The sequence below is a fragment of the Hyperoodon ampullatus genome, assembly GCF_949752795.1.
Source record: "Hyperoodon ampullatus genome assembly, chromosome: 1".
In the NCBI taxonomy this organism is placed as follows: Eukaryota; Metazoa; Chordata; class Mammalia; order Artiodactyla; family Ziphiidae; genus Hyperoodon; species Hyperoodon ampullatus.
Genome location: NC_136914.1, coordinates 126737581 through 126761939, shown reverse-complemented (window position 1 = coordinate 126761939; position 24359 = coordinate 126737581). Strand labels below are relative to the sequence as shown.

Sequence of the window (24359 nt, the reverse complement as noted above, 5' to 3'; positions counted from 1 at the left end):
TGTCCTGCACAGAAAGATGCCCTGGGCCTAGAAGGGGAGCGGGGGTGGCGGCGGGGTGGAGGGCTGGGGCTGGGCTCTGCCTGCAGACAGAGCCTCTCCTGGGAAGAGTCATTTCAGCTGGGGACGCAGGCCCTGGACCCCAGCTCCCATCTGACCCACGAAGTCAGAAAGTTATCCTGCGCTGGCTCCCCGGGCCTCCCCGCAGGCTCCTTTTGCTTCTTCTGGCAGACACACCCACACTGTTGCTTCTGGGACCTGAATGCCTGCTCCCTGGGCCTCAACTCAGGCACCAGGAGCTTCGAGAGGGGACAGCAGTGACCCTGCAGGAGCAGCTCCAGGGCCAGGCCACGCTGCCTGAGGCCGCGGCCCCGGCCGTTTCCCTCCACCTCGGCCAGATCTCTGGGAATGTGCACACACTTCAGAGTGGGAAAACTAGAGACAATGCCTGGCTGCGTAAAGCACGTCGGTACACAGTTCTTGTCATCATGAGATCTCCTGGTGAATCTTTAGGTGGCCGATTCTTGCAGAAGAACGTGAAGAGCCATGCGGTGGGTGCAGAGCCCTTCGGGGATGACAAGATCCTAGCACTTCCGTGTGTCCATGACACACGGAGAGTCACCTGGGCCTTGACAGCCATTGTCAAGTTCTGAATTTCATAATTCATGCCACCTTTAAACTCACTCTGGAGTTGCTCTCGACACACAGAAAACAGTGCACATGTGTGGAAGGACTGCCCTTGAACACAAATGAAATTCCTTCCAACGCCAGGATTCCTACCCCAACTCCAAGGCCAGAACAGGTGATGGAAGAAACCCCACTATGTCTAAGCCACTGCCTGAGTCTCTCTGGGGTGTCAGGTGCTTGGAAAACAACACACTCATCCTCCAGCCAAAGAAGAAGACGTCCATGGAAGACACCCCACATCCCACCTTACAGCTTCACTTTAGAGAATGTTTCCTGGTTTCTGTTGTCGCTGTTGGGTTTTTTTTTTTTTCCTTTCAATTCACCAGTTTAAGTCAGAGTAATGCTTTCCTGGTGAGAAAGTTTTTGAAGTCTGTTTCAGATCTGCTGAAAACTAGGAAAGCCACCACCTTTACATTGGCTGGACAAACATGCAGGTTACCGTGTTGCAAATAACTTGAAGAATGCCTTACTATTAACATTTTATAGATAATTCTGTAACTCAGGGCTTTCATCCATCATTATCTCACCAGAATATCTCATCCAAACCATAACCTCCAGCACTTTAAATATTTAAATCACAACTCAAGGTCAGGTAATAGGGCTAACTGCCACCGGCCTCCAAGCAGACGGGCCCCCTCGGCACACATACCTGGAGACCGCGCAGTCTGCCTGCCCCCGCCAACCACGACAAGGCACAGACCAGAGGGACTTTACCTGGGCAGAGCCGATAAGAGCCACTGTGATGCCACTTAACCAAATACTTCCAACCATTCACCGCAAACCACCCCTCTGAATCCATACCAGGGTCAGCCAGCACAGCCCCTGGGGCCCCAGGCTCGGGCCACACACAGAGACATTGTTGCTTAGCTCACGCTCCCCAAAGAGGTAAATTAGTGCACTTTCTCCAGAGATCCCAGTCCACAGGCTGACAAAGGCGAGTCTCTCCCTTCGAGCTCACGGAGAAGGAACCACCAGTATACTTAACACAAAGCATCACAGAAGACGCATCCATAATTTAGAGCAGACCTTTAGCCTGCTGCTACCTCTGACGAATGTGAATTATTTAGCAGGCAGAACACAGCTCCAGAAGCTGTTCTCAGAGGCACAAAGGCTGAGGCTGAAGCCCTGGGGGCCTCTGGGCATTTGTTTTCTGTTAAACTAGCAGTGGCAAAGGAAAAAAAAAAATACTTTTTATAATAAAACTCTTAATTCCCCTATTTAAAAAAATTTAATCCCATAAACATAAAACTTATCTTTTTAATGAGAAGGTGATCACCAAAATTGCATAGTATCAGGAATAAGTATTCACTAAGTAATAAGCAACTTCCCCAAACTGAACCACTTTTAAACCGTAAGGAGCATTTTGAGGTCAAAGCAAAGCATGCACATGACTGTTCCCTGAAAGCTTTGTTTATAAAAACTGGCAGCGGCTGGATCTGGCTCTCAGGCTGACCCGGCTATAGATTCTTGGATGGACACTGCTGCATAAACAGCTACAACTAGGTGACAGTTCTGTTAAAAAGGTGTTAAATCAATCTCAACATTTTCCAAGAAAACAATTCAGGAAAAGGGTTTAACGATGCAGCAGAGCCCCAGTGGGTCCCACTTTCCTATCAATGTCCTTTCTGACCTCACGTTTCTGAAGTGCAGCCATCTGCCGATGAGGCAGCAGAGATCAGGGGGCGCAGAGGCAGAGTCAGGCCGGGACGTGGGGTCCCAGTCCCTCTGCGTCGGGCCCCTCATCTGCCCAGGGACTCAGGCAGTGCTCAGAAAGGCAGAGCTACTAGCACAGCTGATAAACTGGGGAGAGAGGACTTTGAATGAGGTCCGAAAACACCTCCACTGGACCTAAAGCTCCCCCTTTCTTAGAGCCACACGTGCCATCCTTTAGGGGCAGCTTTGAATTTTGATATAAATTAACCTTGCAGAAAATTACAAAAACAGTAAAAGGAACACCCATACACCCTTTCCCAGATTCACTGGTCGTCTACATCTTGCTCTACTGGCCGTGTCATCCTCTCTCCTCTCCCCCTCACTCCCTTCCTCCCAGTCTCCTTCTCTAAACACACAGGCCGGTAACTCTTCCCAAACTATTTGAGATTAAGGTGGAGACAGCATACCTCTTCACCCCTGAATACTTCAGTGTGAATTTCTGAAGTACAGGGACATTTTCTTTCAGGACCACAGCACAGCCATGAAAACTGGAGAAAGTGACACAGTCCGAGTTCCAGTTTCACCAACGATGTCCTTTCTGGCTATTTCCCCGTCCAGGGTCCAATTCAGGATCGCTTAGTGGTCGTGTCTCTTTAAAAGCTCCCGGCCTGGGGCTTCCCTTAGTGGTGCAGTGGTTACGAATCCGCCTGCCAATGCAGGGAACATGGGTTCGAGCCCTGGTCCAGGAAGATCCCACATGCCACAGAGTAACGAAGACCGTGCACCACAACTACTGAGCCTGCGCTCTAGAGCCCGCGAGCCACAACTACGGAGCCCACGTGACACAACTACTGAAGCCTGCGTGCCTAGAGCCCGTGCTCCGCAACAAGAGAAGCCACCGCAGTGAGAAGCCCGTGCACCGCAATGAAGAGTAGCCCCCGCTCGCTGCAACTAGAGAAAGCTGCTCACAGCAATGAAGACCCAATGCAGCCATAAATAAATAAATAAATAGATAGTTATTTTTAAAAAAAGAACTGATGATGCGTACACTGCCAAAAACAAAACCACTAACTAGACTTTAATCTTTGTTTACAGTTCTTTTTGAGATAAAATCCACATACAGTGAAATATATAGTCTTAGGTGCAGGATCCTGTGAGTTTTAGCATCACGTCATTTACTTTTACGCGCAGGCCCAGCGGCCGTGGCTCACGGGCCCAGCCGCTCCGCGGCATGTGGGATCCTCCCAGACCGGGGCACGAACCCGTGTCCCCTGCATCGGCAGGCAGATTCTCAACCACTGCGCCACCAGGGAAGCCCACGTCATTTACTTTTTAAAGCCTGTACTTGTTCATCAAGTGAACTGGTCCACCCTTCAAACCAGGCCTTGAGAATATCTGCCATATGGCCATTTCAACAATAAAATTCAGTTCTGGGGGAAAACCCAGGTGGAGACTCAGGCCCATGATGGTCATTCTGGCTCTGGGTGGCATAATGCAATAGACTGCATGGGCCTGAATATCCTTATGTCTTGGTTTTCTCATTAGGGGAGAAATTGACAATTGCAGGGCTTGGGGCAAGAGTACAAGTTAAGATCTTTACACCATGCATCTAAATACTGAAAAAATATCAAAGAAGCTAACATGCTGTTAAGTAAGATATATTCTATTCTCCTCTCTTCAAACGCCCTGGAAGGCTAGGCTTGAACTTAGAATTCTGGAACTTGCCCGAGTTCTGCACTGAAAGGTGCCCAGGGAGGGCTGCCCGGCCCTCCCCCCGCCCCGCCCTACCCGCCTCAGCTGCACGTCCAAGTCTGCCATGTCCTGCCCACGCCGCACAGTAGGCTCCCTAAGAGTATTCACTCCATTCCCCAGCTGCAGCCCTGGCACGTCTTACAAATTTAAAGCAGCAGGCCTTTTCTTTTTCTCAAAGCTATCACATATGGAATCCCTGTGTGTGGGCTGGGCCACTGGGAAGGAAGAAGATACAGACAAGAACAGGTGGGACAGACCTCGGCCGCGCTCTGCTTGACCTGGTGCAGCCTCGGGCAGGCAGCCTAGCACCTCCTTCATGAAAGATCTGCCACTATTTACAGAGCCCTTCTGACGAGGAGAATGAAATGTCTATGGAGCCTGACAGCACCTCCTCAGCACAGAGTCTGCAAACTATTGATCCATCAGCCCATTTTACAAAGGAAGTTGCTGAAGTGTGAAGCCCTCCTATGACCAGCCTGAGATTAGCTGGTGAAGGTGCTGAGACAGCGTCCATGTGCTCCAAGGGACGCTCCCAGTGTCACCATTCATGAGCTCCTGGCCAGATGTCACAGCCCTGGCGAGCAGGCAAACGCCTCACAGGTCTATAGGGCAGCGCTCAGTGTACGGTATCCTTCCATATACTTCCCAGGGCCATGGGAAATGTGGGCCCAAACACCAGAAACCTAAATGCTGAGTCTTTCCTGGAGTCATTACCAGAGAGTCGATTTATAACTGTTCTGGCAGAGCAGAGCAGAACAAACTTTCCGTGTCTGAAATGACACAAGTCCTTCTGGAGACTGAAATGCCAAGCAGATGGGGGTGAGATGCTGGGAGAGCTTGCGAGGCCGTGTGAGTGGGCAGAACCGTAGCCAAAAAGGGTCAGCGTGGGAAGTAACGCGACACGCAAAGGGGGGACGTGTCACTTGTCACATGAGTGCTCAGGATTCAAGGCGCAGCGCTAGCGACCGTGACCACACGTGGGCTGCCCACTAGCCGGCATCTGACCACAGGGGGCCTCCAGGACTCACCAGAAAGGGACGTGGGACACTTTTCAAAGATTAGCCCTAATCAAATTCATTTATTATGCTGATTTGAATGAAAAAAAATTCACATTATTCACTTACTAATTCCTTAGTGAAATCAGTGTATTTCATCTCAGTGAATAAAATACATACACTCTGTGAAGACCTCGTTTTATTCTGGGGCCAAGAGCCACACGTGAAGTGTAAACCCTCCAGCTGTGGCCTGACCCTGTCTGGAGGCCACTGCTCAGTGCAGAAGCCCAAGGACCCCAAATGGGGGGCTCCACAAGGAAGACTCAAAACTGGTGCTCACCCCTGCCTACAGCCGAGGCACAGGAGACTAAAGGCAGAGCTGCAGGCGCCAGGCCTGCACTGAGACCGTGTAGGTGGGGGGCCAGGCAACGGGCACCCTCCCCAACAGGACAGGGGGTTAGTGGGCTGACCATCAGAGGAGGAAAAGGATCAAGGGGATAAAATCATCAAGGACATGTGGGGCAGGCACCACCTTCATCAGGGATGGCACTGAGAGGCCACTCCTGTCAGTGGAAAAGAGGTAATACCGAGACACAGGTATTTTACTTTTATGTCAGGTATAAACTGTACTTTTTGGCTATGGCATCCGTAGCCTGGGATTCTGGAACAGTTATGATTTCACATAATTTTAATAATGAAGATAATATGTCAGGTGCAAAACTAAACAAATGTAATACCTGTGTCTTTTACGTGACTTCCAAATAAAGCAATCAAATTCAGAAAGTCATTTGTCCCAGACTGGGCTCCAAAAATCTGGTCACCAGGCTGGCTCCTGTTCCAGGAGGGGTCCTCACCCCGCCCCCACCTCACCCCCAAAGAAGGCAGGCAGCTCTCCTGCCCCTTCTCCTGCAGGAGGCGGTGCTGAGTGGTGGGGCTCCCAAAGCCCCACCCCTGGTCTGGATGTCTCCAGTGGGTGGCGCTCAAGGCAGAGGTGACCCAAATTGAGGTAGCATCGACAAACTAAGGGGTCTGCAATCTTCAAAAGCGGCATGAATGTCAAAAACAAGCGGAGAAGGAGGAACTGTTCCATTGAAGGAGATAAAAGAACCACGACAACTAAATGCCAAATATAATTCTGAACTGGATCCTTTTACCATAAAGATGACATTTACTATGAATTGGCGAAATGAACAGAGTGTGAGGATAAGATGGTAGCAGTGTATCGGTGTTAATTTCCTAATTTTGATGGTTGTATTTTGGTTATGCAGGAAAATGTATTCATTTGTAAGAAATTTACTCTAAAGTATTCAAGATGGTAAGGGTATCATATCAGCAACTTACTTTCAAATGGTACAGGAAAAGTTCTTTGTCCTACAGCTGCAATTTTTGAAAGTCTGATATAGTTTCAGACTGAAAACAAATTACATGGTGCAAAAAATAAATAAAAATAAAGGTGTGCCCTCTCTCCCCGCCGCCTGCCCTGAGGATCTGCCGAGCCTGACTCTTCTATGGAATAAGCAGAAGATCAGGGCTCCACTACACGGGGGAACCCAACCATCCTCCACGTTCTCTTCCTCAAACTGGATGGGCCGTTAAAATGAGTAAGAAGTAAATGGGGCCACCCCCTCCTCCTCATTTCTCAACATACATCTGTTGAAGGTCTACTTTGTGGCAAGCTCTGTCCTGGGAGCCAGAGTCTCCAGCCCAGCTCTACCTGGCACAGCTGTGGTGGTTCACGGTGTGGGTTCTGGAGTCACACTGTCCTCCCCCTTCTGTAATGCTACAGTAACAATCGTGTACTAATGTCACAGGAATGTTGTGAGAACTCCACTCCTCACCAAGTCACTTCACCTTTCTATAAAGCCACAGTAGTAACTGTATACTGGCATCATAAGAGTATTGTGACAAGTAGTACCAGGCACATAGTAGGCATTCAATAATATTGGTTGGATAAATAGATCACGTGTTCCAAATACAAGCTAATGAGATGGCACAGGCTGAAAGGCATATAACTTCAAATTATAAACATCTTGCAGTTTTAACGCACAATTCATAAAATATTTTCTACTTAAAATTTTTAAACATAAAAAATAAAATCCCTTATTGATCATTACCTAAAATTCTAGTCCTATCTCCCCTCCCTAGAGGAAACCCATCTTATTAATTTGGTGTTGATCCAAATTTTTGTTATGCTTTTATGAACATATATGTGTTCCTATCAAAACAATGTATATTGTTTAGGAAAGCTACTACTTTTCATCTTCCTGAACTCCATTAGCTCTAAAAGTCAGGCCTGGCCATGTGACTGATATGCTGTGGGTTTTCTAGTTAGATGAGAATGTTATTTGTAAATAATGATTATTTCGTTTCTTCCTTTACAAGTTTTAAAATTTCTTTTTCTTGCCTTATAGTGTTGGCCAGAATCTCCAATATAATGTTAAATAGTTGCTAAGATATGAAACATCTTTGCCTTATTCCTGGGTCTAATGTTTAACTATTAAGTATAACTTTTAAAAAATGAAATGGGTATTAGCAGACTCACAGGTATAGAAAACAAACTAGTGGTTACCAGTGAGGAGAGGGAAGGGGGGTGCAATATAGGGGTAGGAGATTAAGAAGTACAAACTACTGTGTATAAAATAAGCTACAGGATATAATGTACAACACAGGTAATATAGCCAATGTTTTATAACAACTATAAATGGCGTATGACCTTTAAAAACTGTGAACTACTATATTGCACACCTGTAACCTATATAATATTGTACATCAACTATACTTCAATTTTTAAAAAAAGGAATGGGGACTTAATTTTATTAGATACTCCTTTGCCTCTACTGTGATAATCATACAGTTTTACCCCTTTAATCTATTAATATAACACAATCTGCTTATGTGACCGTGATATTCCTTTATTGAAGTGTAAGCGCCATGAAGGCAGGGACTTCGTTTTGTTCACCAATGTATCCCCAGTGCCTGGAACAGTTTTTAGAAGAAAGTAGGAGTTCTAAAAATAACTGTCAAATGAATAAATGGTGACTTGAGTGGAAAATTCTCTAATGTTAAACTATCCTTGCACTCCTTGAATAAACCTCACTTCATAAGGATGCATTTAAAAAATGAAAACACTGCTGGATTCAATTTGCTAAAATTTTATTTAGGAAGTTTCCATATTTGTTCACTAAGTTAAATTGGCCAATAATTCAATTTTGTGTCATCCTTGCCCAGTTTTGGTATCAAGGTTATGCTGGCTTGATATGAGCAGGGTAGGGTAGCTTCCCATCTTCTATACCCTGTGTGGTAGACCATGTTAAGTCCAAAATATTTGCTGCCCCTGCTTGTGGGAGGGTTACCCATGCCCCCCACCTCAGCATCAGTCTTGGCCTTGTGATGTGAGAGAGCGCAGCACGTAGTGCTTGGGAAGGAAGCACTGCCCGGCTCTGCCACAAGACTCACAGTGTCCCATAGAGGAACTGCTGCAACAGCGAAAACACGCAAAGCAAAACAAGGCCAAACTGCAGTGGGCGTATAATGTAAGTAAAAAAGAAATTTTGCTTTCTTAGGGCCACTGTGATTTTGGAGTTATCTGTTATTTGCAACATCATTTATCCCAAGCTGATTGATATACTCACCTATAAATTGGTTTGGGCATGTTGCCTTTTGCGGTGTAGATCTTTGACTTCCAAATCATTTTTGCTTATGTTGATTTATCTAACCAAAGTTTCCTTTTCTTCTTAGGCCAACCATATTTTCCTAAACGTTGTCCAATTGACCTGGTAATCAGATGCATTAGTATAAAGTTATTCATAGAATTTTCTTATAACTTTAGCTCTCTGTTATCTTTGAAGTTATCTTTGTCTTCTTTCTTCCTCATTCTTAATGTTTTTCCCTCTTTTTCTTGATCATACTTACTGAAGCCTCATTTTTTTGTTTTATTAATCAGTTATATACTGTTTGTTTTGTTTTCCATTTTGTTAATTTCTACTTTATGTTTTTCCCTACCTTATTTTGAAAGCTTATTTCCTGTATTTCCCAACTTTTCTTTTTTATAATATATACATTTAATACTACAAAATTTTCTCTGAAAACCACTTTGACTATATCCCACTGGTGTTAATATGTAGCACTATAATTACTGAACAGTTCTAAACTGTATTATAATTTCCATCTTAATTTTCTCCTTGACCCATGGATTATTTAGAAATATAGTTTTAAACTTTCAAATGTACAGTTTATTTTGTATTCTCTTTTTGTAATTGACTTCTATTTAATTACACTGCAGACAGTAGATGTGATCTGTATGCTATAAATATATTTTTAATTTGTAGCAACTGCATTTCTGGAGTAGAATACTGTCAACATTGGTAAATACTTCATGTATCTTTGGGAAAAAAGTGTACTCTCTATTGGATGTAAAATTTTATATATATAAAATTTAAGTTGTCTGTTTTATAATTCAAACATTCTGTGATCTTACTCTATTTCTTATCAGCTTGATTTCTTAGTTTCTGAAAAAGGTATATTATAGTCTTCCCCTAAGAATACTTGTCCACTTTTACTGTAGTTCATCTAACTTTTTTTACAAGTGAGAGACTCTATTTTTGGTGCACATTGCCTGCTTTCTTCTTTTTTTATTGTTTTTTCACTTGAATTATTTTGTCTGGTGTTAATATTGCCATACCAATTTTCTTTTTCCTTAGTATCTACCTAAGAAAATAATTAATTTCATTTAATTTTTTCAATCTTCCTGTGTCCTTTTGTTTTAAAATTGAATTTCAAACAATCTAAATGGAGAGTTTTCTCCTTTGATGCCCTTTCTCTTCCACTGATCTTATAATCTTCTTCAGGGCCTCTCCTAGGCTCTTTTCTCTATGTAGTTCTACGCAATTTCATCCACTCCTAGTACCATTTATATTGGAAATGCAATTAAAACAGCAACAGTGATATTGACAATAATAATGGCAGCTATCATTTGCATAGCTTTTCATTATGTGCCACGTACTCTTCTAAATGCATCACAGATATCAGTTCCTGTCATTCTCACAGTAATGCTGTAAGATGGGTCCTGGTACCCATCTTACAGACAGAGAACTGAGGTGGCCAGCTGGTGGCAGGGTCAGGGTTTAACCCAGTCCATGCTCTGACTCGTTGGGTGTCTTATCACCTCTCACATCTCCAGCCATCTTCCAGTTCCCACTTGTCTCATAGGTTTGAGACTCCTCTTTTCTGCATGATCTCTAATTACTCAAGCTTACCAAGGCACTAAATTCAACTGGTGGATTGATGACCCTTAAGCTCATGCTTTCCAGGCCCAACCGTTTTTGGCATCCATACTCAGTTACCCAACTGTCTACACCACATCTCCACCTGGAAATTGCGAAGTATCTCAAAAGTCACAGGTCCAAAGCAGAGCTCTTGTTATTGCCGTTATCTGTTTCTCCCGACCCTGCTCCTTCCCACCCCTGCCAACGCCGTGACCGTCCCCCAGTGGAGGTCTCCTCACCCTGTGCTCTCCTCACAGACACAGAATCACCCTCTCTCAGGTTTCCACTACCCCAGCTGCTCCTTCTCGGCTTTTTCCTGGCTCTTCCCATCTCCCCAAACTCACGAGGGAGAGCCTCTGCTCTCATCTCAGGGCTCGGCTCCGCTGGACTCACGGGCCTCTGGCTGGACCAGGCCCTGCCGCCTGGCTCCATCTCTCCCACCACCAGCAGCAGCACATCCCGCGACAATCCGCCATCTCCCAGAGGCAAGCACGGCCTGTCCAGCAGCCTCTCTCGGAGGCTCGGGTCACCTTACACGCAAGTCCCTGCAAAGTCTTGTACGTTACAAGGCTTTCCCTCCCTTCTCTGAACAACAGCATCTGTTTGAGGGTGACACGTTGGCCTGAAGTAATCTCGATTAATGCTGGTTGTAGATACTGATGGAGGTCACTCATCTAAAAGAAACAGTTTTTTAAAAGGCAAACAAAGCCAGATTTAGTATTTATTCCTGGGGGAATGACCTGAAGATTTTTAAAGAGCAAGACAGTAAGTGGCTACATAGTGAAGATCACAAATGTACAGTCACAAAACAATGAAAAAACCCAACTGCCCTAATATCAATGGCTGTTTGTGGCTTGTGCTACACTTCCAGTGAAAGCATCATACACAGATTCCAAAAATGCTGTATCTCCACCAGCTCAGACAGAAAGAAGCAAAGGTGACTCTGGAAAACTGGCAGTGACTCACAAATTAGCTCCAAAATGTATATAAAATGCAAAAGGCCTGGAATAAGCAAAACCATCCTGAGGCCACACAACTAGATCTCTGAACACACGACAGAACAACAGTAATGACGACACAAGGTGCTGATCCAATGACAAAGAGACCAATGGAACAGAAGCTGGAAGCCAGAAACAGACCCACAAATATACGATTACCTGATAAAGGTTCTGCTTCCTTTCAGTGGGGAGAGGATCGCCTTTTCAATAAATGGAGCTGGGGCCTCCCTGGTGGCGCAGTGGTTGAGAGTCTGCCTGCCGATGCAGGGGATACGGGTTCGTGCCCCGGTCTGGGAGGATCCCATATGCCGCGGAGCGGCTGGGCCCGTGAGCCATGGCTGCTGAGCCTGTGCGTCCGGAGCCTGTGCTCCGCAACGGGAGAGGCCACAACAGTGAGAGGCCCGCGTACCACAAAAAAAAAAAAAAAAAAAAAAAAAAATAAATGGAGCTGGATCAACTGGGTCCCAGAGGGGGAGAATGAATCTTGTCCCCTAACTCACATCATACACAAATATCAGCTCCAGATAATCAGAACTTTCAACGCAAAAGATAAAACAATGATGGCTTTACCTTCATGATCTTCGGAAGGGCAATGCCTGCTCTAAAAGGATATAAAAAGCATCACAGAAAGGGAAAATGATAAATTGGATGATACAAAGATTAAAAACTTTTGGTCATCAAAAGAGACCACGAAGAGGGCTTCCCTGGTGGCGCGGTGGTTAAGAATCCACCTGCCAATGCAGGGGACATGGGTTCGAACCCTGGTCCAGGAAGATCCCACATGCCGCGGAGCAACTAAGCCCGTGCTCCACAACTACTGAGCCTGCGCTCTAGAGCTCGTGAGCCACAACTACTGAGCCCACGTGCCACAACTACTGAAGCCCGCGCGCCTAGAGCCCATGCTCCGCAACGAGAAGCCACCACAATGAGAAGTCTGAGCACCTCAATGAAGAGTAGCCCCTGCTCGCCGCAACTAGAGAAAGCCTGCACACAGCAACGAAGACCCAACGCAGCCAAAAATAAATAAAATAAATAAATTAAAAAAAAAAAAGAGACCACGAAGAGAATGAACAGGTAAGCTGTGGGGGAGCTCACCTGAATACATAAATCCAATGTAAGAATCATTTCCAGGATCTATTTTTCAAATTTCCTACATACCAATAAGGAAAGGTAGATGATCTAGCAGGAAAATGGGCAGAAGTCTTACATAAGCACTGAGTTGAAGAGACAGAGATTAGAATTAGGCCAGGCCAGGCTGGAATTTGCAGGTGCCAGGAGGAAAGCTAGTGAAGAAAGAGCTCCAGAAATCTCAAAAGAGACCCCTGGAGTCTGTTGCTGAATTCTAAGGTGTGTGCACACGGGGTGAAACCCATGAGACCAGGCAAAGAATAGCTGGGAGCTGCAGGATGAACGTTCCCAGAACTCACACAGGGTTGTGAGATTTCTGAGTCCCCACTAGCTCTGGTTGAACGCCTGGCCTTCAAAGGAGACCCCACATGTGTCAGGCTTAAGTAGTGGAAAGCTACTTTAGATTTGCCCTAGGAAAAAAAAGCCTAAAAACAAGTCTCAAAAGGGGCCAAGCCAAGCCCCAAGTAGCTTAACTGCCAATTAAAACAAACCCCTATACTCTTCAAGGGAAGACAACAAAATCCTGCACCCAGTCGAAAATCACTAGACATGAGAAGATGCAGAAATGTGACCCACGACCAGGAGAAAAATTAGGCAATAGAACAGACCCAGGAGTGACAGCAAGGATAAGTCATCAGACAGAGACTTGAAGACACTTAAAGATGTTGTAAACACGCTCTAGAATTTAAAGGAAAGCGTGAATATATGAGGAGAGAAGTGAAGGGTTCTAAAAGATCCGAAAGGAACTTCTAGAGATGAAAAATAAACCTCTGAAATGAATAGTCCACAGGATGGAATTAACAGCATATTAAACACTGCAGAAGAATAGATCAGTGAACTTAAACACAGAACAAAAGAAACTATGAAACATGAAGCATATGGAGAAAAAAAAAAAAAAAAAGACTGAAAATGAACAAGTCTCAGTGGCCTGTAGGAAAAACCCAAGTCCCCAGAGTGGAAGAGGGGTAAACAATATCTGACACTCAACACGGCCCAAATGGCAGATACACAACAAAACCAACCCAAGACTCATCATAATTAAGTTGCTGAAAACCAGAGAGAGAGAAAATCTTACAAGCTGAGAAGGCAGGCCCAAAGGCATCTACTTTCTCTTCTTAGTTTTCCTAATCTGCATAAAAGCTGCTTAGGTAGAGCTCTTGCAAAAAGCCACTGAGCCCTCCCCAATCTCAAGGTCGACTTCTAGACCTTTCCCCTAAATTATTTTGGCCAATCAGATTTTCAACCCAATCTATGTAATACTTTCTCTGGGCAACTTTATACCTATTCTCCTGAAATCTAATAAAATTTTCAAACCATTTGGCAAGTCCTTAGGTAAAAAGCTTCAAGCATTTAAAACAATATTAACTATTTTAGTAAACTCTTTATTGAAGTGTAATACATACCAAAAAAGGGCACAAATCATGAGTGAACACTTGTGTAAGAGGCAGAACACGGGCTCTGGCGGGAGCTGCCTCAGGGTGACTGCTCCCCTGACAGGACACACGGCTTACTAGACCAGTCCTTACACTGCTCTTCATGCTACGGTTTCCTAAGAGACGCTTTCCCCCCAGGAATCAAACTAATCAATCCCCTTGGAGTGGAAGGATACACACCTGCTTCCAGGTAGGGCCTCTGCGGGGAGGATGAGGAACAGACACAGGAGGGTCACAAAGGGGACCTCCACAGTGACTGCAGTGCTTTGGAAGAAAGGTCTCAGGCAAATATGCCCAAATGTTAGCCAGCGTGACTTCTAGGAGGAAGGTATGTGGTCACTGGTTTATTACTTTTGAACTTCTGTTTGCTTGAAAAAAATTTCACAGTATAAATAATTACTAATAAAAACTCTCTCCAAACATCTTGTAGAACTGGAAAGAAATCAGCACACTGGAAAGAATCTTGGCAGAAATCAAGTCTCTATCCTTCCAAAAACTAAAATCCAAGTCTGACTAGTGTTTACAAAATACTTAGTACTTCGTACCCTATAAATACACTATGTAATTCTGGGTATAATTTTTAGGTTCAAAGCAAACCATAAGGTATGTTACAATATATTAAACCAAAACAAAGACTTCTGGTTAAAACAACCCCTCTCACGCAGCAAATAACAAATTAACATTCCATCTCTACTAGTTAGCAAACATTTTTGAAAATGTGCAATTAGGCTGCACTGTTCTTCTGATGAGGAAAATATGACTTCACCAGAATTCTGTACAAGTACCCATGACACCACTCTGAAACCTTTACATTTCTCCTTCTCTTTCGTAATTTTACAGGATGCAAATTCATTGCCAAAAATACTAGAGATTATAGTACCTAATATTTTATTTTTAAAGATTTTTTTTATGTGGACCAATTTTAAAGTCTTTATTGAATTTGTTACAATATTGCTTCTGTTTTCTGTTTTGGTTTTTTGGCTGCGAGGCATATGGGATCTTAGCTTCGTGACCAGGGATCGAACCCACACCCTTGCACTGGAAGGCGAAGTCTTAACCACTGGACCGCCAGGGAAGACCCAATACCTAGTATTTTAAAGAAGGGTGCAGTTTAACTCCCTCAATTAACAGGCACGTAACCCTCACCGCCAGGCAGCTGCTGTAAGAGCCCCGGAAGCGGCCTGACGCGCAAGGCCCACTCCCGCACCGCGACCCCACCAGGCGGGCAGAGAAGGTGCCATCAGGCCTCGAGAAAAGACAAGGCACAGACAGAGAGAGGACGGCGGCCTGTGAGCTTCCCTCCGTGGCCTCGGAGCGCACGGTGTGAGTGGATTGGGGCGGGCAGCTAGCGAAGGAGTTGCCCGGGGGAGTCAGCTCTTTCCAGAGAATGACCAAAGCAACAGGAGTTTTTCTGTGCCTTGATGTATTATTCTTTCACACAGAAAGACGTTCAAGGAGAGACCCTCTAAACCCCAAATACCTGAAGCAGTAAGAGTCACTTCTGGAAACCAAAGTTTACTGTGAACGTAAAGCGCCGAGAGGCAGACCTGGATGGAGGGCTGAGGGTTGGACTTAGGCGAGAGGCAGGAGGGGTCCCAAGGCTGGAGGTGGGGAATGAGGACCCTCGGCTGGAGCTGACCCAGACTGTGCTCACCATGGCTCCCCGGGTGTCCAGCAGGGTCATGGAGCGGGCAGAACCGGGAGATGTGGCCCCGCAGCCATGCCCACTGAGCTACGCTCAGCCCTGGCCAGGTGTGTACAAACTTTTGGGAGAAGAGCCCTGGTGGGCCCTGGGAAGCGATCTGCTGGGCCTGAGACTACTCACCACCCAGCACCTGGAGGAACGGGTGGAGAGGACTGGAAGCTCTAGTCTGTGATGACCTACTTTCCTCTCTCGTTTCCTACTGAAAGCTATTTCAAAACACGACAAGACAAACCGGCACATGGCAGCTCCCCAGGTAAGTATGGGCAAAGTGAAGAAGAGCCACCGACTCTCCTTTCCCCACGTCCAGCACAGGCGGGGGCGGAGCAGGGGGATTAAAAATCAGCCACAAACTTAGCAAAAGCAACCAAAAAATATGGCACAGTCTGATGCCATAAGCTTCAAACAAGAAAAAGAGAAAAGACAAAGAAAAAATGCCAAGAAAAGAGAAAAAATAAAAATGTTTTGACAGGTTCTGAGTCTAACCCATCCCTGAGTCCCCAGCAGGTGTCGTGGGGAAGGAAGGTGCACTGACAAAATAGGGAAAGTCAAGGATACACCCTTGTGGGTAGAGCCCAACTAGTACTGAGGGTGTCAGCTCAGGCAGGAAGGACACGGGAGCTCAGCACTGTGGTCTCTCTGGGCTTAAGAATGTCAGTGCCAGAAAGCACAGAGATAAGGGCCATGGGGACTGCTGACATCCACAGATGGGAGGATGACGTGATAGATGGGTAAATGTGTGGGTGGGTGGATGGACAGAGGGACGGATGGATGGGTGGGTGGGTGGGTGGATGGATGGATGGATGGATGGGTAGGTAGATGGATGTGTAGATGAGTGGGCGGACGGAGGAAAGAAGGTATAGACTATGCAAAAAGCAAACACAAAGTCTGGTCTGGAAGAAAATATAGCCTAAAAAACTTTAGAAATTCTTCATGTTCTATGAGAGAAAGGGGAAAAAGCACAGTTGATGAAACAAATTGAGGACAAAATCAATACTATTACAAAATGAATAAAAAGTAAAATAAGAGGCAAGATATGTCTGAAAAATCAAATTAAGAACATAGAAAAAAACCTTTTACAACTAAATTGCCTTTGAGTATAACTGACTGGCTTTCTCAAAGAAGCAGAAGAGAACACTCTTGGGCTCTTAGAAACCTCCCTGGTGAGTGAGAGTAAAGAGGCTGATGGTCTGAACTGCTTAATGGTGGCCATGGGGTCAGAATTCCTTCCGAAGATTTGCAAACCTATCTGATAAAGGATTAATAAACATAATATACAAGGAGCTCATACAACTCAATAACAAAAACCCAAATAACCAGGTTAAAAAATGGACAAAAGACCTGAGGTGAATATATACTTTGACACAGAAGACATACAAATGGCCAACAGGTACATGAAAAGATGCTCAACATCACTGATCTCAAGGAAACGCAAACCAAAACCACAATGAGATATCACCTCACACCCATTAGTCGGCAGTCTTGTCTATTATCAAAGAGACAAGAGATAAGTGCTGGAGAGGGTGTGGAGAAAAGGAAACCCTCCTACACTGTTGGTGGGAATGTAAATTGCTGTAGCTGCTGTGGAAAACAGTACGGAGGGTCCTGAAAAAAATTAAAACTAGAACTACCATATGATCCAGAAACTCCATTCCTGGTTATTCATCCAGATGAAACAGGATCTCAAAAGATATATGTGTCACCATGTTCACTGCAGCATTATTCACAATAGTCAAGATATGGAAACAAGTTAAGTGCCCATGGAGGAACGGATAAGGAAATTATGGTGTGTATATATATATATATTACATATAATGGAATATTATTCAGTCTTTAAAAAAAAAGAAGGAAATCCTGCCTTTGCAACACCATAGATGAATCTGGAGGACATGCTAAATGAAATAAGCCAGACACAGAAAGACAAAAGCTGTATGACCTCACTTCTATGTGGGAACTAAAATAGTCAAATTCACAGAAGCAGGGAGTAGAATGGTGGTTGCCAGGGACTGGGCGGGAGGGGACACGGGGAGACGTGGGTCAAGGTATGAAAAGTCTCAGCTGTGAGATGAGTAAGTACAGCGTGGTGACTCTAATCGTAGTGTTTTGTACACTTGACATTTGAGAAGAGAGTCGATCTCAGTGTTCTCACCACACACACAAAAGGTGCCTATGTGAGGTGACAGATGTGTTAATTAGCTTGATTGTAGTGATCATGCCACAATGTGTATGTATATCAAAATATCACACCATATACCTTAAACACATACAATTTTTTTATCAATTATACCTCAATAAAGCTGGAAAAAAGTAAAATAAAATAATTTTTAAAAGGGAAAAAGAAAAACAGCCTTGTGTAGGAAGCAGTTACTGATATCAGAAGTGAGTCCGAACGACACGCACGGGTGGGTACCGAGCACGACCTAGGGCGCTGACCTCACCTATAACCGGTTTCTCTTTGGCTGCATCTCACAGCCCAGGTTTATGACGTAGTCCTGGTCACTAAAGGACCATTGGCTCGACACCACACACTCAGCTGCTCTCCACATTGACTGTAACTACCGATGATCCTAACCTGCTGGCACAACTCTCAGCTACCAGTTACAAAGGAACTAACCAGCAAGCGCAGAGCCTCCACCAGACCCCCGTCCCCCTCTGCCAGTACTGAGCCGGCAGGACTGAGGCGGCTCAGGCAAGGCCCAGAGTTTATGGAGCCAACGTCAGTGCCCCAGGCTGGTGACACCCAGGCTCGGTGGTCAGGGCTCCTCAGCTGCCAGGTGACAAGGAGCCCCACCACTCGGCCTTCCCTCTCACTTCCTAACCTGCCAGCCCCCTTCCTGATGCCCTATCGCTTGGCTGAAGTTGTACTTCGTTGGAAAGGGGCAGACGGAGAAAAGCAGGGCAGACAGTAGATATAAAATCAAAGGCCGTTTCCATTCAGAAAACAAACAACAATTAAAGAATGCATGTCTTTCAACTCAGATATTATTTCTGATTTCAAAAGGTCCTGGTTTTTACGTTAGAACAATAATCAGAAATATTGCAAAGTACTGCTTACTAATTTATGGCAACAGAGTTTAAAATCTACTTCAAAATGATTTGTCTTTGTTAATCAGAGGTAATAAACGGCAGCTTCTGGAGAAAGACAAAAGAAACTGCACACGTGTCCCCGTGGACACTGGCCGCCACCGGGTCCTTGGGCCTCGGATGCAGAAGCATCCTCAGAGGGCCTGGCCACACCCCACGAGTCCAGCAGACAGTTCTGCTGCTGTATTTTACAGAATGGGATTCTACTAAGCTTGCTTGCTTGTTTTTTGAGAGGGTTTCACTAAGAAGGAAAAACTGTGAAAGCCACCGCCCTAATGGCCTAACGCAGGTCTTAGCCCCGAGGCCCTGGCCGCTGTCTGCCATACTGTAAATGCCCGAATTCAATTTTCACTTGACAAACACCTCCTGTGCCATCGCTGTGCTGAAGCCACCGCGCGAAGGTCACTGTCAAGTGGTTGGAGGGAGCAGACAAGCCAGTGACACCGATAAATAATTAAAATGACGGGACCTCGTCAGCAGTGTCGGAAGGAGATGAAGCCTAGGCTGACACTCAAGTGAAGGCCGGGGTGGTCAGAGCAGGGCTCCGGGGGGCGCTGCCTCAGGCCAGGGAGACCACGCTGGCAGCGGACAGTACTATGCGAGCCCACCGAGACTCCACGCGTCTGAGGGGCCACGGGAGACCGGGGAGGAAGCCTGCCAGCCCGTGGGGCGGAGCGAACCGCGAGGGGCGGAGTATAGACGGAGGAAGTGGGAGGGGCCGGGATGCAGGGGGCGGAGACGGAGGAAGGTCACCGGGAGACCCTGGGGCCAGAGCATGCTTGCGGAGAAAGAGCGAGGTTGGAAAGGCTAGGCTGGTATGTGTATGAAGCAGCCGGAGAGGACGTGCCCCAGACCCCAGAACCCAGACCCCAGACCCCAGACCCCAGGAGTTGGAGCCGCGTCCCCCACGGACACAGCCCGACACGTGCCTGCAGATGCAGGCGTTTATTCGAAAGCTCCCTAACGCCCCAACTTCCCAACCTCAAAGGGCGGGTCCAGTATCAGCAGAGACAGCCTGGCCCTTCCAGGGTGTGGGAGCTGGGTGGGAGGGGAAGTCCTGGCGAAGCTGCTTGGTACTACAAAGTAAAAAAGAAAGAAAAGAAGAGAGTAAACTTTAATTACAATAAAGCTGCCTTGTGCCAAACCCCAGGTTCAGGGACTGGAAGGCTCTCTCCCCTCCGCACGGGAAGGCCTTACGACGCCACCAAACTATGGCCACCAGCTCCCCAGGGTTCCGTTCCCACGCTGGGGGATTCGGTGTGAATAAGCGTTTGGATAATTTGCCACAAGGCAGATCATTGCATTTTTAAGCCTCTCTCACGTGCTAGGATGTTCTTCCTTCTCTTGAGGTAGAATCTGCCTCCCTGGACTCACTCCTGGTCCTGGTTTGCCCTCCACAGAGACTGACCTCTAATCCTTCCTTCACAGGGTGGTCTCTGGCTTTGGGCCACTCTCCTGAGAAATCGAAAAGACACACTTCTGGTTGACAAAGATTGTGAAAGTAGCATTGTCCAACTTCCTTAAAATAAAGCCACAAAACTAACTATGTGGTGAGAACACACATAATAAAAGTATAAAGTGTGAAATGAGTCCAACAGTTAAATGAGTCCAAATGATCTCACCGACAAGGTTAACTGAACACAAAATATTTCTGAGTGATGACTTATTAGTCACCCAAACTAGGCCGATGACTAGGTGGGGGCCGCACAGCTTGTGAAAAGGCTGCTCCCCAAAGCCGGCCCTGAGTCACTGCAGGACTTGTTTCCCATAGAAGCAGCTTGTTCCTGGAGCCCCCAGGCCCCCAGGAGCCGGAATCTCCTGCTCAGCACAAACATGAAACATCTCTGTGGACACACGTTCTGAGTTTGTGCCTGGATCCTCTCACCAGCCCCGACCGCGGATGGGGTAAGGTGACCCCAGGAAGCAGGTGTCAGGAACTGGAGTGTCCAGGGCTGAGATGGGGAGCACGGCACCGTGAGCCTGGCTCTGCAGTGAGGCAGACCTCAGAGCCTGGGTCCCAGCCTCTTAACTTGGCGTCTATGTGACCCTCTTTCTGCCTGGGTGCTTTTACTTGTAAAGATGGCAGAATATAATACATACCTCCTGGAACTAACATGCAAAATAAATGAGATCACTTTTTCTTCTTATTTGTAATCAGAAAAGAAATTGAAGATGGAAAATAATAAAGCATGGAAAAACTCAATAGGACACATATAACTGTCTAGTGCAGTCCCTGAAATTGAAGGCGTGCTCAAGAAATAGCGACCTTGGCCCCTCCCTGCTCTGACGCAGAGGACTCATGAGGGGGGGGCCCATCCTGAGTGGCCCGGGGCCTGAGGCAGGCAGAGGAGGAGGGACCAGGGGGTGGGGAGCAGGGCAGGGGAACCACTGCCACCAGCCAGGGCACCACTTCCTTAGAAAGGACACAGGGCTGTGAGTCTGGGGCTTCCCACACTTGGGAAGTTTAGCTTTCCAACAATTGTAAAATGAAGTATATAATAAAACTCCCCGGGGTTCCTGCATCTACCGCTGACAGAAGAAAACTTTAGAGATGAATAAAGCTTAATAATTATGATTAAATTGAACATATTAAATAAACTTCTCAAATGTATAAATTTCCTGCAGAAATGAATGCCTTCTACCAGAAAAGATAAATGAGCACACAGGAGAAAGGTTAACATAAACAGAATACTGTAAAAACCACTCACTTTTATCCTGGATTTGGTTACAGGTCCTATTTCCTCTCATTAAGGAAGTTTTTCCCACTCCTAGCTTAAGGTGATTAAATGACATGATTATTGTTGAACATAAGACAGGTAACATAATTCCTTTTATTAAAAAAATAAATCCCCAGACACAAACTTTAGGATCTGTCTGGTCTCAGCTTCAGGTATCTGCACATTTCTTGTACTTCCCACGGCTGGACTGACCCCAGCCGGCGGAGGGTGACTGGCGTCACCTTCCAGGCCGAGCCCCGCCACATACCTGCCACCCTGTCTAAGGCTCATGACTGAAGTCTGTAGTTGTTGGACAATAGAAACCCTTGGTTTCTCTTTAACTTACAATTAAGAGGGTAACCTTGAACCCCGTGACTCCCCAGCTCTGGCAGTACTTGGGACCCACAGCCAGCAAATAAATGAAAATAAAGTGCTGATACATTTTGACAAATTATAAAATTCAACTCTCAATAGACAGAACAGAGTAATTAAAAACAAGTAAAAAAAACAAAACTGTGAGCAGAGGACTTTTATGAGTATTATAAGAAATAAGAACATTTGGAAGAAACTCTCCAAATCATTTTGAAGAGTTTTTAAAACTCACGGAACTAAAATGATAAGGGTTACATCGAGAAATATCTTAAGTGAAGCAGGACATCTCTGGCCATCTGCTTTTCGGGCAAGTCCCATTAAAAGAATCCCCTGAACAAAATCATTTAAAGGCAGAAAGAAAGCTTCCTCTTCATCCCACACCTCTCCAATTATCTACTAAACTTTTCCTAAGAAAGGGAAATTTAGCAACTGAGCGTCTCACCCGAATTTCCAGAATTGCTCAAATTCAGCAAGAGCTCTAAAACCTTCACTTGCCGGTTTACAAGCTAGTTCTACAAGGCGGGCAGCAGGTCTTTACTTGCTGGCACAGGAATGCCAGGGGACGGGCGAGGGTGCTGTCACACCGAGCACGTCCCTGCAATAAACTTCCAAAACCCAGGGAGCAGCCACTGGGACGAATGGAGAGCTGCCCCCAAACTGGCCCCGACTAAACCCTCTCCCCACCCAGGGATGCAGAAAGGCCAAGGAAACATCGTTAGGAGTGAGCCCACAGCAAATACACTCCACATTTGAAAACTTCGTTAAAAATAGTAAAAATATACATCAGAAATTGTGACTTACCACCATCAGACACAGTTGCAGACTGAAAGAAAAGAGAGAGAGACATGAGTTAATTGGGCCTCATGACAGGTCAGGAGATAGTACGTCCACGTGAGGAGCAAAAGCAGACTCTGGCCGCCCCCGTTCTGGGAGCGGGTGTCCAGGAGACCAGCCACCTCACTGGGGCGCGTCCCTGCGCTTCCTGGGCGAGCCAGGGAGCAGGCCGGGCGGAAGCAGCCCGTCTCCACTTGGGGACAAATCCCAGCACGTTTGACATCGCCGTCTTAGTAACAACCTCAGTGAGAGCAGCGTTACAAACTTCAGTCTGATCAGCCCGGGCTGGAGTCCGTGAGGCACACCCACGTCCAGGAGGCAGGCACCCTGCCCACTGTCCGTCCAGGGCCAGCCGCTGCCCTGGGCACATCACAGCCCTGCTCAGCGCTCTCACGCCGAGGCCCGGCCTGCGCAGGGGTGAAACCACCCCGGTGGTAGCAGAGTAGGGGCCGGCCCACAGCCAACCCCGACCGCCAGGCCCAGCCACCCTGAGCAGACAGATAGGGACAGGCCAGGACTGGAGGGAGGAGGCCATCGAGAGAGGTCCCAGAACGACAGGCGGGCTGGGCTCCCAAAGAGCTCTGAGCAATCCTCCGATGGGGACAGCTGAGCAAGACCCCCTGGGGACCCACCTGCGGGTCAACAGTTCTGAGGCTGCAACCCAGGGAAGGTCACCTGGGACATGCAGGGAGAGGGCTCCGGAGAAGGAGTTGGGAAAGGGAAAAGCTGGGCGGAGGCAGGAGAGGGTGTCGGTGGCACAGACACCAGGGAGCCTTCACCACGGGAAGGGGAGCGGGCTGCAGTGCAGGGCAACCTGCTGCCTTGTTGACATGTCCTGGTCACAGCACAGGCACAGCTCCGAGAGCAGCGGGCAGGCAGGGCCCCAAGGCAGGGACGGGGGCCGGCGGGCTGTTGGTGTGGTGCCGGGCACCGGAGCGGGTGTGCTGCCCTCTGCGTCTTTGCCCAGCACGGGGCTGGGCGCAAGGAAACCTCCCAGCCACGCCCTAAGAATAAACCCACTGCAGAACCCCCAGGCCTTGCACGCCTTCCTCTCTGCAGAGGGAAGGGAGACCAGAGTGCATGGCGTGGGGAGTGAACGGGGAGCCCCTTCCCAAGTCCTGGGCCCCCCCAACAAGCAGAGGTCATATTTTAAGACCCCTAAGGCCAAAGCCAAACAAGTGCGGACAGAGGTGCCCCAGATTAGCTGCTTCCAGTGGAAGCCCCATCCCCCTGGGGGAGAGAAAGCATGTATTTGTGGCCGAATTTTGAAAAGAGCCACCATGTCAACTGCATCCCCTACTCACTGTTTGGCCCTCCCGTCGCCAGCGCCAGGGCCCCCCAGACCTTGCCTCCTGGACTTCACGGAAGACAGGGGACCCTCTTGGTCGCAGCCCCTCACCTTGTGGGACTTACACCTACGCTCCTGCCCCCAAGGGTCTGTCCTCTGACAGCGAGAGGAAGAGGCTTCCTGACGGTTTTAGGATGGGGCTCGTCAGCGTTTCACACCATCGTGAGTCCTCGGTCAGAAATACTCTGGAACTATAACCTGGTACCTTATCTGTATATTTTTCAATAGTAAAAACACAGGCTATTGTGGATCCAGCTTTTAAACCTTCATCTTGCCAGACAGGCAGGCAATGAGCAGGCCCCAGCGAGCCACCAGCCCTCACATGCCAAGGGTCTGGTTTTCACCGGAGAAGCGTGGGGTGAGTCTCCTTCCCAGGGCTGACGAGTGCACTGTGG

The 24359-nt window shown here is 47.0% G+C and overlaps 1 protein-coding gene across 3 annotated transcripts in view; it reads right to left on the bottom strand.

Moving 5' to 3' along the window:
• Positions 1 to 24359, bottom strand: part of RGS12 (regulator of G protein signaling 12) — a gene marked incomplete at its 5' end in the record, with an annotated part of 90482 nt that overhangs the window by 26299 nt on the left and 39824 nt on the right. For all 3 annotated transcript variants that reach the window (XM_079698188.1, XM_079698189.1, XM_079698190.1), the window contains one exon: positions 22584 to 22605. In XM_079698188.1, coding sequence (XP_079554314.1) covers positions 22584 to 22605 — 22 coding nt within the window. The remainder of the gene's footprint in view (positions 1 to 22583; positions 22606 to 24359) is intronic.